The sequence below is a fragment of the Seriola aureovittata genome, chromosome 22 (assembly GCF_021018895.1).
Source record: "Seriola aureovittata isolate HTS-2021-v1 ecotype China chromosome 22, ASM2101889v1, whole genome shotgun sequence".
NCBI lineage: Eukaryota > Metazoa > Chordata > Actinopteri > Carangiformes > Carangidae > Seriola > Seriola aureovittata.
In genome coordinates this window covers 7,073,715-7,087,910 of record NC_079385.1, presented here as the reverse complement: position 1 = coordinate 7,087,910, position 14,196 = coordinate 7,073,715, and the positions used below count along the sequence as shown (strand labels likewise).

General features: G+C 43.7%; 1 protein-coding gene across 15 annotated transcripts in view; it reads right to left on the bottom strand.

Annotated features, from left to right (window-relative positions):
- The window catches only part of sox5 (SRY-box transcription factor 5), a 235,884-nt gene that overhangs the window by 40,098 nt on the left and 181,590 nt on the right, over window positions 1–14,196 (bottom strand). For 13 of the 15 annotated variants that reach the window (XM_056367186.1, XM_056367189.1, XM_056367187.1 and 10 more), the window contains 3 exons: window positions 11,891–11,977; window positions 5,665–5,837; window positions 4,236–4,304 (listed from right to left, as the gene is read on the bottom strand). In XM_056367186.1, the coding sequence (XP_056223161.1) occupies window positions 4,236–4,304; window positions 5,665–5,837; window positions 11,891–11,977 (329 nt within the window). The remainder of the gene's footprint in view (window positions 1–4,235; window positions 4,305–5,664; window positions 5,838–11,890; window positions 11,978–14,196) is intronic. The other 2 variants (XM_056367191.1, XM_056367194.1) reach the window with 1 other exon arrangement.

The window sequence follows — 14,196 nt, the reverse complement described above, 5'->3', positions numbered from 1 at the left end:
CATGCATATCGCTTGCTTGATTTGGGTTTCAGGGTGAGAAGAAATAGGAAACCGGACGCGAGGACAATAAATAATTTGTCCTCCTTTCATGAGGGATGTGTGTCACTCTCTTTTTCATGAGCTTGATTATTCATTTCATTTCATCACCTCTTCCAAGTGGACGGTTGAAAGCATTCTTCACAGGCCTTTGGGGGTTCGGGCCTAACAAAGCCAAGGACGCACGCAGACACAAACGCACGCACGCACGCACGCACGCACGCACACACACACACATTGAGGGGACAGCTGAACTCAGCCTCGTTAGGGGGAAATGCAATCACAAGGGGCTTATCATACAGACAAAAAACACACACACAGACACACACACCCCAACATACTGAACCTGGTGCCCTCTCTCTGGCAGGCCATTGTATTGTGGGATTGTGCGGACAATCTCTTCATGAATGATTAAGCAGTGTATTTCTCAACCAAGTCTTTGATGATGAGTGTGTGTTTGATCATCAGGCGAGTGTGCAGCACTCTCTGCTCGCGATATTTGTGCGAGCGAGTCAAGGCGTATATTTCGTATGTTTGTCTGTGTTTGTGCGTACTTTGATGTGTGTGATATATGTGAATTTGTGTGTGTGTGTGTGTGTGTGTGTGTGTGTTTTGCGCTCCTGTGATGAGCCCCTGTTGATTGTGTCCCTCTCTTAACGAGGCTGCCTACAGCTGCCCCTGCTTGTGAGAAACTATTGTTGGGTCTGTTCAATGGAGAGACGCTTGTTTGGGAAAAGGTTGCAAAGTCATGGGAAAAGAGAGCTTTGTCTCGGCGGGGTCGTGAGGGAGTGAATCATGAGCGGACGTGTTTATAGCTTAAAACACACAGCTGCGGCAAACACACATGCACATACACACGGGTGAAGAAACGGACGCTCGAGAACGCACAGAGGAACCCTCAGAAACAAACGTGCTCTCTTTTTTTTTTTGTCAAAGGGACAAAACGTGAACAATTCAGAATTTTACTCGCACAAAGCAAATAAACACAGCTGCTTTGCACAGAATCTTAGACACACATCCCACACACACACACACAGACGCACACACACACACTATCACAAGGTCTCTTATCACACAAACTGTGTATGGCTAAACTCTCGGGGGGAAAGGGAATGTGTGTGTGTTTGTGTGTGTGTTCCTTCTTGGACAGGGTGTCTCTTTATGACACAAAGCCCGGCTTTCTCAGCTCAAAACTCAGTGTCATCTGCCTTTACAAAGGCCTGGGCTATTCGTTCCAAGCCACCTGGACTAACATAGAGGCTCCAGTGTAGCACCCAAAAGGACAATACCTCCATTTTTAAGTGTTACATATATACCCACCCATTTTCTCTGGACCTAAAGACGCAGATTCACATTCAAAGGGACATTTTAGTTCATTTACTTTGTAGATGTTATGTCTATATTAAGGCCATTTAAGTTTGTGTACAATCTACATAATTAGATTTGTTGAACATCTTGTTCACAAGAAGGACGCTCCAAATAAGAAGTCAACTAAGTTTTGATTTCCCAGCGTTGCCTGGTGAAAACAGAGTGAAACATAATCCGTCGTCTTCTGAGGGGAGGAAAACAAGCTGATACTACACCAAATATGTGCAGACCCAGAAGCCAAAAACAGAGCTAATTCTATGCCGAGTAAAACACTCAAACTTCATTTGTTTTTTCTCTCAGTTATTTTCTGTATCTGTGCAGGATAAGAAGTCAAATATATGGGTTAACTATGTGACTTAACTCAAGAGAAGAATTCAAATTCTTATCTGCTAGTGGTTTGAGATGCAGCCCAATGTTCACTACCGTCTGTGATGGTACCACTGCTGTGGATCAAAAACCTCTTGTCGTCATGGGTCAAGACTTGACCTCATACACAGGTACAAATTACACCCAGTCTAATCAGGGCCAGGTATGGTTCATTCCTGGTAATTAATTTGTAACATGAGCACTGTCTTACTGTTTAAACTGAATGAAATAAATTGATAACTCCCCCTCACCATGGTGGGCTAGGGGTGAGGGACAACCATGAACCTCAGCGTCCCTGATTTGCATCCAGGAATTGTCACTTGGCATCATTTTCTGTCATCTCTCTACCGTCACCACAAAATGCCCCAATTATAAAACAAAAACTGGACTTTCTGTAACCTATTTCATCATTTCACCAGTATCTGAAACAGGAATCCCAAACTAACATTTTTTTAATTCAGGATTTTTGTTGGTCTGAATGTTTAACGTGGGTTAATATGAAGAACTAAATTCTATTGGCTCTGACTTGAAACTATGGAAAAGATCAATCGATTTTAGCTTCTTTCTAAATCTTTATTGGCTTCTCTTCAGGCTGAGTTGCCTGGTCTGGATTCTGTAAAACACCTTAACAATCACTCACATACACAATAGGAATCAACATGAATGAAGCGTCCATCACTGACAGTTTGATGTGTAAACTTTGATTTATATAATAAAGACTTAAAATGCACATAGCAACCTACCAGTGCCCTGCTTCTGATTTTTCCAAGAAGAGTGACCACTTTTAAATGATTACACAGGTTGTGTATATGTGTGTGTGTTTGTGTGTGTGTTCCTTCTTGGACAGGGTGTCTCTTTATGACACAAAGCCCGGCTTTCTCAGCTCAAAACTCAGTGTCATCTGCCTTTACAAAGGCCTGGGCTATTCGTTCCAAGCCACCTGGACTAACATAGAGGCTCCAGTGTAGCACCCAAAAGGACAATACCTCCATTTTTAAGTGTTACATATATACCCACCCATTTTCTCTGGACCTAAAGACGCAGATTCACATTCAAAGGGACATTTTAGTTCATTTACTTTGTAGATGTTATGTCTATATTAAGGCCATTTAAGTTTGTGTACAATCTACATAATTAGATTTGTTGAACATCTTGTTCACAAGAAGGACGCTCCAAATAAGAAGTCAACTAAGTTTTGATTTCCCAGCGTTGCCTGGTGAAAACAGAGTGAAACATAATCCGTCGTCTTCTGAGGGGAGGAAAACAAGCTGATACTACACCAAATATGTGCAGACCCAGAAGCCAAAAACAGAGCTAATTCTATGCCGAGTAAAACACTCAAACTTCATTTGTTTTTTCTCTCAGTTATTTTCTGTATCTGTGCAGGATAAGAAGTCAAATATATGGGTTAACTATGTGACTTAACTCAAGAGAAGAATTCAAATTCTTATCTGCTAGTGGTTTGAGATGCAGCCCAATGTTCACTACCGTCTGTGATGGTACCACTGCTGTGGATCAAAAACCTCTTGTCGTCATGGGTCAAGACTTGACCTCATACACAGGTACAAATTACACCCAGTCTAATCAGGGCCAGGTATGGTTCATTCCTGGTAATTAATTTGTAACATGAGCACTGTCTTACTGTTTAAACTGAATGAAATAAATTGATAACTCCCCCTCACCATGGTGGGCTAGGGGTGAGGGACAACCATGAACCTCAGCGTCCCTGATTTGCATCCAGGAATTGTCACTTGGCATCATTTTCTGTCATCTCTCTACCGTCACCACAAAATGCCCCAATTATAAAACAAAAACTGGACTTTCTGTAACCTATTTCATCATTTCACCAGTATCTGAAACAGGAATCCCAAACTAACATTTTTTTAATTCAGGATTTTTGTTGGTCTGAATGTTTAACGTGGGTTAATATGAAGAACTAAATTCTATTGGCTCTGACTTGAAACTATGGAAAAGATCAATCGATTTTAGCTTCTTTCTAAATCTTTATTGGCTTCTCTTCAGGCTGAGTTGCCTGGTCTGGATTCTGTAAAACACCTTAACAATCACTCACATACACAATAGGAATCAACATGAATGAAGCGTCCATCACTGACAGTTTGATGTGTAAACTTTGATTTATATAATAAAGACTTAAAATGCACATAGCAACCTACCAGTGCCCTGCTTCTGATTTTTCCAAGAAGAGTGACCACTTTTAAATGATTACACAGGTTGTGTATATGTGTGTGTGTTTGTGTTTTAGAGGAGGAGGGGCTATAATAAGTCAACGCTGATTTAGGTCCGAAATGCTGATGGCTGAGCAAAGAAAAGCTGTAACAATCACAATCACAAAACTGTGATTGTTGCAGCCCACAAACACACACACACACACACACACACACACACACACACACACACAAACACACACACACACACACACACACACACACACACACCGGCCTCACCTGGATTTGCTGCTGCAGGAGGTTGATTTTGTGTTGCTGCTGCAGAAGCTGCTGCTGTTGCCGGGCAATCTGAGGACAGAGCACACAACACATTGGAATGTATATATAGCATGTGTGTGTGAGTGTGTGTGTGATTGTGTGTGTGTGTGAGTGTGTGTGAGTGTGTTTGTGTGTGTGTTTGGGGTGTGTGTTTGGGGTATGTGTGTGCGGGGCCTGGGGGAGATGCGACACATCTGCAGGTCTCTGAGGCCCCAGTTGCACGACAGAGGGTTGATGCCCTGGTATGAAATATTAAAGAGCTCATCTCATCTGGACCCAGCTCATCGCCAAATGAACAAGAATGTCACACCAACACACTTAATGATGGCATCTTTTCATATAGCAGAGGAAAAATATTTTAAAATAGGTTTCTTTTTGTGTAGGTGACTATTCTCTTTGATTTGAAGATTACATGCACTTCTATAGGTTGAGACAATTCTGAGAACTTTGGCTTTATAAAATATTTTCAACCCTGTTTGGATGAACACAAAAATACATGAGAGTCGAGTCATTTCTGTAACTTTAAAAAATATGTGACATATCAAAATGTACCATCTAAGTACAGCCAGTGCCAATATGTAATTTTGATGGAATTTCAAATCATTAGTCCTAATCAGTTTCTTTTTTTGTCATTCTTAATTCGCACATGACAGTATCAGTTAGATTCATAAGATGTGATTAACGTCTACACAAAAACTCTTCAGTGGTCCATCGAGTGGAACGGAAACAGTAGTCTCCACATACATTACATTCTCATACAGTGTGCACTGGTGCGGGATGCAGCCAATGGCACTGTAAGGCATTGTGTTTGTCACAGGTGATTTGTCCTTACAACTGTGCATGTGTGCGTGTGAGTGTGTGTGTGATGTTCTCTTTGTAAGCCCAAGCTTTCCAGAAGCAAAAAAGCACAACAAAGAGGAAAACCCTTCTCTATGCAAATACCTGGCAAACTCTCGCCTGGGAGCTTGGAGTGTGTGTCTGAGCTACATCCGCTCCAACACTACATACCCTCAGCTCATTGCTGTGCAATGTCCCTGTGTTCAAGCTGCCCAAGGCGCACATCTCTGGCTGCATGAACACTGTAAGAGATTGCGTGCGCACGCGTGTGCGTGTGTGTGTGTGTGTGTGTGTGTGTGTGTAAGAGAAGGTAGAGAAAAGAAAACTTCAGTGTGATTTGTGGGTTTTTTTTCATTCTTACCTTTGAGCCCACGTTCTAATGTAAAGCCTAAAATGTGTGTGAAGATTTCTGAAGACCATTTCTGATGTTGAGGTGTATATGTGAATTTGTATGTCCATACGACACACCAAATGACTTGTTAGGATGGATTTGTTTTGCAACGTAGGCATATATTTCCTAATGAAGCCCTTCCCATGCAGCGTGCTCCCGTACCTGGTCCTGCTGCTGCTTGGCCAGCTCCATCTGTTGCCTCTGCTTCTCCATCTGCGAGGCAGCCAGCTTCTTCTGCTCCTCGTGGGCCGCCAGGAGCTGCTCCCTGAGGCTGCTCAACTGACCAATCATGCCCATGAGCTGGCGCTCTTTCTCCGCCAGGCTGTCTGGGGTACCTATAGGGCAAGAGAGGAGGGGGGAGAAAAGGGTTCAAAGGTGAGATGGTAGCACTTTGAAGAAGAGTGCAAGACTCAGCTGAGGTTACGCTATGAAACTTGAATGTCTGCTTAGTACAACGTGAAATCCATTGTTACAGTTTTATGGTTGTTTACGATTTTGCACAGAGAAATTATGATGTACTTGGGAACTGCTCAGATTTATCATTTATTACTGCTGTAGTGTCCGTCAGCAAGGCACTTAACAAGGCACATATACAATCTGCAATTTGATCGTCTTGAAAGTGGAAGTAAAAACCCTTTTTTCTACCTCCAACGCCTCTAATTTAAGTTTCTTAAACCACATTATAGTGAGATAAAGGGACTAATGTGTTGGAATAAGATCAGTGTAGAGAGGATGCTCAAAAGTAAAGATGAGCAAAACAAGAAGGTTGGAAATTATACAAAATTTGAAGCTGAGATTCTCTACAAGGTTTTCTCCTCTGTGAGGTTTTCATGGCTATGTGGAGGTCAGAAAAGATTGCGGGGTCGAGGTTAGAGGTCAGAGGCATGAGGGAAACGAGGAAGGAACAACAAAGCAGTGTAAAGCTATCCATGGCTTGTTGGTCAGCTTAATATATGACTGGTTAGGGGTTTTGGACGGTGGGAGGGGGCACGTCAGCGGAAGTTGGGTATATGTGTTGTGAAGTTGTAAAACCAGATGTTGACTCAATTTCCTGGGCACAGAGGGCCAGCAGTGATTACTCAGACCACATCCATCACTGCTGTTACTGCCTTACTGAAATGAAGAGAATGAATCTGGCAATGGAAACATTTGTAAACAGGCAAAATGTGGCAGCAAAACAAATGTAAAATCTGAGCCAGATTTATTCATGTTTAACAAACACAATAAATCTTCAGCCAGGTTTGAAAATTTACATTTCTCACTAAAACTCGAAGAAAAATCAAAATTTATTTGATTGGTGGTGAATTGTGGGTAAATTCAGAGATGAGTCTGTTGCTATGAAGCTGTATTTTTGTGTGAATGTGTGATAGTGTGTATGTGTGTGTGTGTGTGTGTGTGTGTGTGTGTGTGTGTGTGTGTGTGAGTGTGTGCGCGTGTGTGTGTGTGTGAGAGTGTGAATGAGAGAGGAAAAAAGAGAGCAAGAAAAAGAAGGAGAGTGTGTCTGGTCTGTGTTTATCCTGCAGTCAGCCAACCTCCTGCTCACATTTAGCATGGCCTGACCTTTGACTCCTTAGATCCTGACATACCAGCTCCATTACACACACGCACGCGCACGCGCACACACACACACACACACACACACACACACACACACACACACAATTACACATACACAAACACACTTCCACACAAGGCCTAAATCATTCAACAGGATGTAGTTAGAGAGAGGCACACCGAGGCACAATCAGCACAGAGTGTGTGCGCTCATGTCTGGTCATATGTACCGATGTTTGCCTACATGCCTTTGTTGTGTGTGTGTGCGTGCACGTGTGGAGTAGCACAATCCCCCATTGTTCTTCGGCTGCTACCTTTAACAGGGCCACATTCCTGGGCCAGTCAAACCAGATGAGGAAGAGGGAAGGAGAGAAGGAGGGAGAAAGAGAGGGCAGCAGGGAGGAAAAGAAAGAGAGACACAACGGGGGATGTAAAGGGGGGAGTCAGAGCAGGGGATGGAGGGAGTGAAGGTGACGAGCTACGGCTGCTGACCTGCCCTTTGACCGCTCGAGAAGGTGAGAGCCATCCATTTGTCCTCCCTGTTGGTAGCCGCCGCCTCACCCCTCCACCCAGCCCGCCTCCGCTGCCCACCGACACCCCCCCCCTCCCTCACTTCCCCCCCGCACTCCATCCATCCGCCAACAATGAACAATAAAGGCAACTGTCGGGAGCACTGGCCGCTGGAAAAATAAACACGCCGCTGTCCTAACTCACAGACCCACCTTTGTAGAGCCAGAAAGAGTGAGTGAGTGTGTGTGTGTGTGTGTGTGTGTGTGTGTGTGTGTGTGTGTGAGTGTGTGTGTAGCCAAAGCTGACCAAGACAAGAAAGAGCCTTGTGTTAAAAACGTTAGCCTGTTCAAATGGGGGGTGAAGGGTGGGGAGGAAGGGGGCAAGAGGGAGGGAAAAAAAAGGATAAGGGGGGTTGCAAAGGTGAAACGATGGATCAAAGGAGTCTTTTCTTGTCGGGGCGTTCTTGTTGGGGTTAACCCCCCTTCACACACACACACACACACACACACACACACACACACACACACACACACACACACACACACACACACGCACACACACTCATGCACATGCACAAATGCAAACACAGTAAAATTGGGTACTTCTGTGCAAAACAGTGCGTATGTGTGTGTTGATGTGGAGGGACATTCTTTCAACCGGCAGCCTGAAGAGTAAGGTGTGAAAAAAAGAAGACAAGCAGTCTATTCTTCTTCTACAAGCTGTTCTCAATCCCCTCTCGCAGCTGTGGATCTTTTATCACTAAACTGCGGTATTTGCAGCAGAAGAAGAAGAAGAAGAAGAAGAAGAAGAAGAAGGAGAAGAAGAAGGAAGTCTTCCTAACTGAGACGAGACTTCCTAACTGAGCTGACCTGTCTCATCTCATTCGGACTCTCAGGTTTTTCTGCCATCACCCCATAAATCAGCTCGTGTCGGCCTGTTTCCTCAGCCGCTGCGAGGCAGGCAGGCGGATCGATAACTGGTTTCCTCCATCGCTTTACACACATTCCTCCTTAGGCAGATTGCTACGGCCTGTGCTTACCTACAAACCCGCCGAACCAACACCGCCCCCCCCCCTTTTTTTTTCTCTCATGCACACACACACACACACACACACCAACTCATGCACAGTGTAATTAACCAATTTGTAACAATGTAATACTTGTCACCGTGTTCGCGGTGCTAATTAATGACCTCAGCTGGATTGATAACCCCCCCCCCCAGTAGGGAGGGAGGAGTGGGGATGAGATGGCAGAGGTGGAAAGGAAGGAGGGAGAGGAGTAAAAAAAAAGAAAAAAAAGGATAAGACACAGTCATGAGAGGTGGGGGAGAGAGGAAGGTGAAGGAAAGATAAGAGAAGAGGAGGCCGGAGAAGTAGGCAAAACAGGCGAGAAAAGGTACAAGGATGTAGAGAGGGAAAAAAACAGTCTGGAAGTATAATTAGTACACTGAGAAGTATATTTACATGAACACGATAACCTAATTACTGTAAATAATTGAATTGAGTTAATATTAAGGTAATAAAATTAAGGTTTGATTAAAGCACATACTACATGGTTTGCAGTAATCTGATTTTCCCAGTAATTCAAGCTTACATGATTTGTTTGACTACAGGATTGGCTACATGATTTGTAGCCTGCAGACAGGGTCTTACTTTTGCTGTTTATTGCTTTTTGTCTTGATGATTTTACAGAGCATCTTTGGCAGTGTTATTTGTTAACATTACAAGGAGTTTTTGTCTGGCTACAACACTGTTATATACCACGTCTCTCCGCTCATCAATAGAGTAAAAAATTGAAAAAATAATGCTTTAAATAAAATAATAAAACGTAGGTCCCTAAATTGGGATATATTGAAGTAGTTAGTAGGTTATGGCAGAGTATTGAATTGGTATTATCTGTTTATTTAAAAATAAATGATCTGTTTTCATGTAATGTAAACAGGAAAATTGGAAAGGAACCAGTGTGAATCAGATTCACTTCCAGTAAAGCACAAAGTTTGCAGTGGGTTTTTCTACAATTTCTATTTATTGTAATGCTGCTGAGTCAAATTAGAGTCATTACTGGCTCCACATGCGTAACTTTAGATGATAAATACTACTCACACTCACACACTTTATTTTTGCTCTCTCACCTACTGACACTGTGCCATTGAGCAATGCAGTTAACCCCGCACCTCCTCCTAACAGACTGCTCAGTGGGACGCAGCAGACTGTGTATGTGTACACACGCCAGATACAGTGGTGTGTACATGTTTGTGCAGCCAAGCTTTACTCAAGCCCAAGTTTCATTTGAAATTATAGCAGAGATTTCAAATGTTTCAAAAGTTACCAGACATGGCTGCATAATTTGGAGGATATGTGAACAAAAAGATGCAAAAGACATCCAGAAAATTTCTATTTGATGGATAGGTACAACCGTAAAAAGTCTCAGGTCTTCAGTTTAAGTATGAGCCATGGTGTAAACATCACACAGCTTTAATTAAGTGCTGAAACGAGCTGCTATACAGCACCTATACTGTATATGTGAAAGTGCTGTACAGTGTGTAAAGGGGGCGATTTAAAGGTGAAAAAAAGTGCTTAAGAGGTGAATCTTTACTGTCACTTTTGTGGGTGTAAATGTATTTATGTGTGTTTGTGTGTGTTTGTGTTTTTCTATGTGAACCACATGGGACCAATGTTGCTTCCCAATAAGGCCGACAGAGCAGGAGGCGGTGGCTCAAAATCACTTTGTTCCCCACAAAAGCTCTTCAATGGAATTCGATGGGGGAAAAAAGTCAAGGGATATGCTGACAAATGAGAACAGTGCGTGCGCGCATACACACACACACACACGCACACTCACACACACGCACACATACACACACCACACACACACACACGCACGCACGCACGCACACACACACACACACACACACACACACACACACACACACACAGACACACAGACACACACATACACACAATATTAATGGAAACCTGTGTATGAACACTTGGCACATGTACATGTTCAAACTCACAAACACACAGTTATTATGTAAGAACTGTTTAAGACACACACACAGGCAAGTGACATACATGCGCTTGCACTGTGCGCACACACACACACACACACACACACACGCACGCACGCACACACACACACATGCTCTCATACATACGCCTGATATTGCTCCCCAGCTGTTGGTGTGTGGTGCGCCAAGCGGGACGCCCCTACACAGAAATGTCAGCGCGGCGGGGAGCTGGGAAAAGGGGGTTTGATCAATGGAGCCCCCCTCTCGATGGCCACGCTGCTCCACAAGGCTCTTTGATTACATATTGCTTTGCTTCCTAATGAAGCTCAATTACTGGTGGAGAACGACAGCTTTGCCCTGGAGTTATACGGAATAATAGCCAGTCTCTTCCACCTCTCTCTCTGCTTCTCTCACATCTTTTCCCCCTCGCTTTCTCTTTCGCTCTGGCTGATCCTCGCTCCTGCTTATTTACAGCGCAGCTCCCTTGTTGCCTTCTTGTTTCACTTCCTGTGCCCTGTCCTGGTCTGTCTGTCGCACTGTCGGATGTTAGGAAGGACTGGTGTGGATAAAATTAACACAGAGCTGACTTTTTGACTTGTTCGTCAAACACACCAGACACAGCCGCCAGCTTGGTTCAGTTCAGGGCAGCTCAGTTCATTTGATTTCAGTTCAGCTGAACTGAGTCTCTTTCTGTTTATTTCAGTTTAACCAGTTTTTAATCAGATTAGGAAATCTTATATATATAAAAAAAAATTCCTTCAGTGTTTCCCAGTACGTCAAGTAGTTGTCGACATTCAGCTAATATGTGTATATACATGAAACAAAGAGAGTTTCAATGCTGTAGAAATATTATCACCCACTCTGAGACTTAATAATATTAAAAAACATACTTACAATAAAGTGTTTAAAAAGCAAATGTTCATGGATTTTTGCCACACCTATTGGTTCCAACAGGGTTTCTGATGTAAACAGGAAGTATAATGTTGCCGTGGAATCAGTAAATTAGCGATGGGCTTTGCTCGAACCATGTTTTTTTCCCAACTTATTTTTTAACATTCTGGCACCACAAACAAAAAGTCATGCTAAATCAGCTACTTGCAGTTTGTTTGGACTGTAACCATGGATACAGACAACAACCATCTGAATTACTTTTGATACTGAAGAAAAAATCTTAATTTTAAAATATTGCGGAGTTCAAATGAGATTTCCAAATAGATTTGTGGACATTTTTGATTTATTTTTATCGATCAAGTTCAAAAAGTTAATTTAAGAACTCAATTAAATTTAGTTTTGTTGCTATTTAGTTGTACTGTACCTTTAATTTCTCCAATGTGCCCTGAGCCCATGGCCAAAAGTTTATCCTTCCAGTCCTTCGACAACAGCCTCTCAATGCTGGGGGCCTCTGTTTAGGGGAGGAGGGGTTGGGGGGGGCAGAGGAGAGAGAGAGAGGGATTCAGTTGGCTGGCCAACATGACAATAAAGCTCATTTAAAGTCCATTTGCTGTAATAAAGGCAGCGGCAGCTCAGCCTAATGGCCGCATCAGCAGGAGAGAGAGGGAGAGAGAGGGAGAGAAAGGTGGAAAGAGAGAAGCTGATAATCGAAAGAGAGGAAATCTGAAGAACAAAAACAAGTGAGCAAAAGGGAACGAGCGAGAGAGGCAACGCAAGATAAAGAGAGAGACAAGTGGAGGAGAGAGGAAAAGAGGAAAAGAGAAAAAGAGAGAGAGGCTTTTTCCCTCTCACCTGCTGCTAGAGAATCATTAGCCCTGTGGGCCCTGAGACAAAGAGGGCCTTAATGCACCCGCCACAATGGACACATTATCAGCTAGCGCTTTGTTTTCAACACACACTCCACAGACACTTGTACACACAAACCCCTGCACAAACACACACATGTGCACACAAACCCGCAGAATCACTAATTACAATCCTAACTATGGTCACACTCGCACATGGATGTTTGTGCACACACAAACACACACACACACACACACACACACACACACACAATGTGGGAAATGGAAATGCAACACAAGAGAGCACACACATGGAGACGAGAGCACATATATGCACTAATCGCAAACACACACACACACACGTTCACATAAATGCCGCCATCAACCCGGTTACCCTGTTGACTGTTATTGACATGAACAAAGGGAAACAGGAGAAATGATGAGAAAAAAGACGACTGAAAGTGTGAGGCAAGAGGGTGAGAAAGAGAGAGAGAGAGAGAGAAAGAGGGGGAGAGAGAGAGTATTCTATTTACTGGGAGCCATCTGCACTTGGGATGTGAGGCCTTGCTAAGGAAAGAGGTTTTACACTTGGAGTGGGGTGATTAACCCTATCAGCCAACGCAAACACACACACACATGAATGCACAAACACCCACAAAACACACAGATGCATGCACAACACACACAGTTGAATGCACTCATATATGTAGCTGCATACACAGCCATACTATGTACACAGTGGCAAATGCTGATGGCAGACGAGAAGTTTGTTTGTCCCTGGATTATTTTTTTTCTATAATGACATGACTGATTTTTTTTTTTTTAAAGTCTTAATCTCACTGATATGAGACATCTTGCTTGCACAAACACACACACACACACACACACACACACGCTGTGACACAAACACTAATGCTCTCCACAGAGAGAGAGATGTCCGGTGTGTTGAACAGCTTAGTGCTTTTTCTGCACTAAGTGAGACACACTCAACAACAAATTAAAGTACTTTTACCCATCATCCACACACAAAAAGCACAACTTCTTTCTTTTCTCCTCATCTCTCTATTTTTCTCCCCCCGTCTGTGATGGAGTGAATGTGGAGAGACGAGGAGGAGAAAGTACCTGGAGATTTTTCAGGATTTAAAACGACACATGATCACGCACAAACAAGGAGGCATGCGAGAGAGTCGAGCCGCACAAGCATTGCTCAGACACACACACACAAAGCGCTGCAGCATGTCCTACATACTGTTCCTCAGTTTGTATGTGTGTTTGCGTATGTGCCTACAGCCTCCCCAGAGGCCTGAATCAGGTCCTTTTCCTCTGGCTTTAAGACTGGAGCATTCACGCTCCGCTGATTACAACGCGCACACATTCGCAAACACACAAAGACAAAGATCAATACTGAACTTCCAGCCAGTCCATCTCTCACTTCTTCTATTTCTCTTCCCACCGTCCTTGGACTCTTGACTGGTCTGTCCTTGCGTTTTCGACGCTGCCACTCACCCAGTTAGTCAGCAACCGAGTTTCAGCGCCGCGTTCCGTGACGTGACCTAGTGCTTTCTAGCCTTCAGGGAATAGGTTAGCGGTGGGATGAAGGTAGGAGGAGGAGGAGCAGAGCTCAGACAGACGGAGAATCTGTTGCAAAAACAGGGAGGAGGGAAAGACACACGTAGAAAGAGTAGAAGAAGAGTGTGTGCCTGTGTTTTTTTCCCCCACCATGACAGCTGTCTCACCATCACCCCAACAGGTGCTATTAGCCCCTGGCACTCCTTCTCTCCCCCTCTTTCTCTCTGTCTCTCACTCTCATCTTTCCCTCCAGCCCCCTCTCCCTCAACAATGACAGAGGCTTTTAAGCCAAAGAGCTTTGACAAGTGAGAGGGAA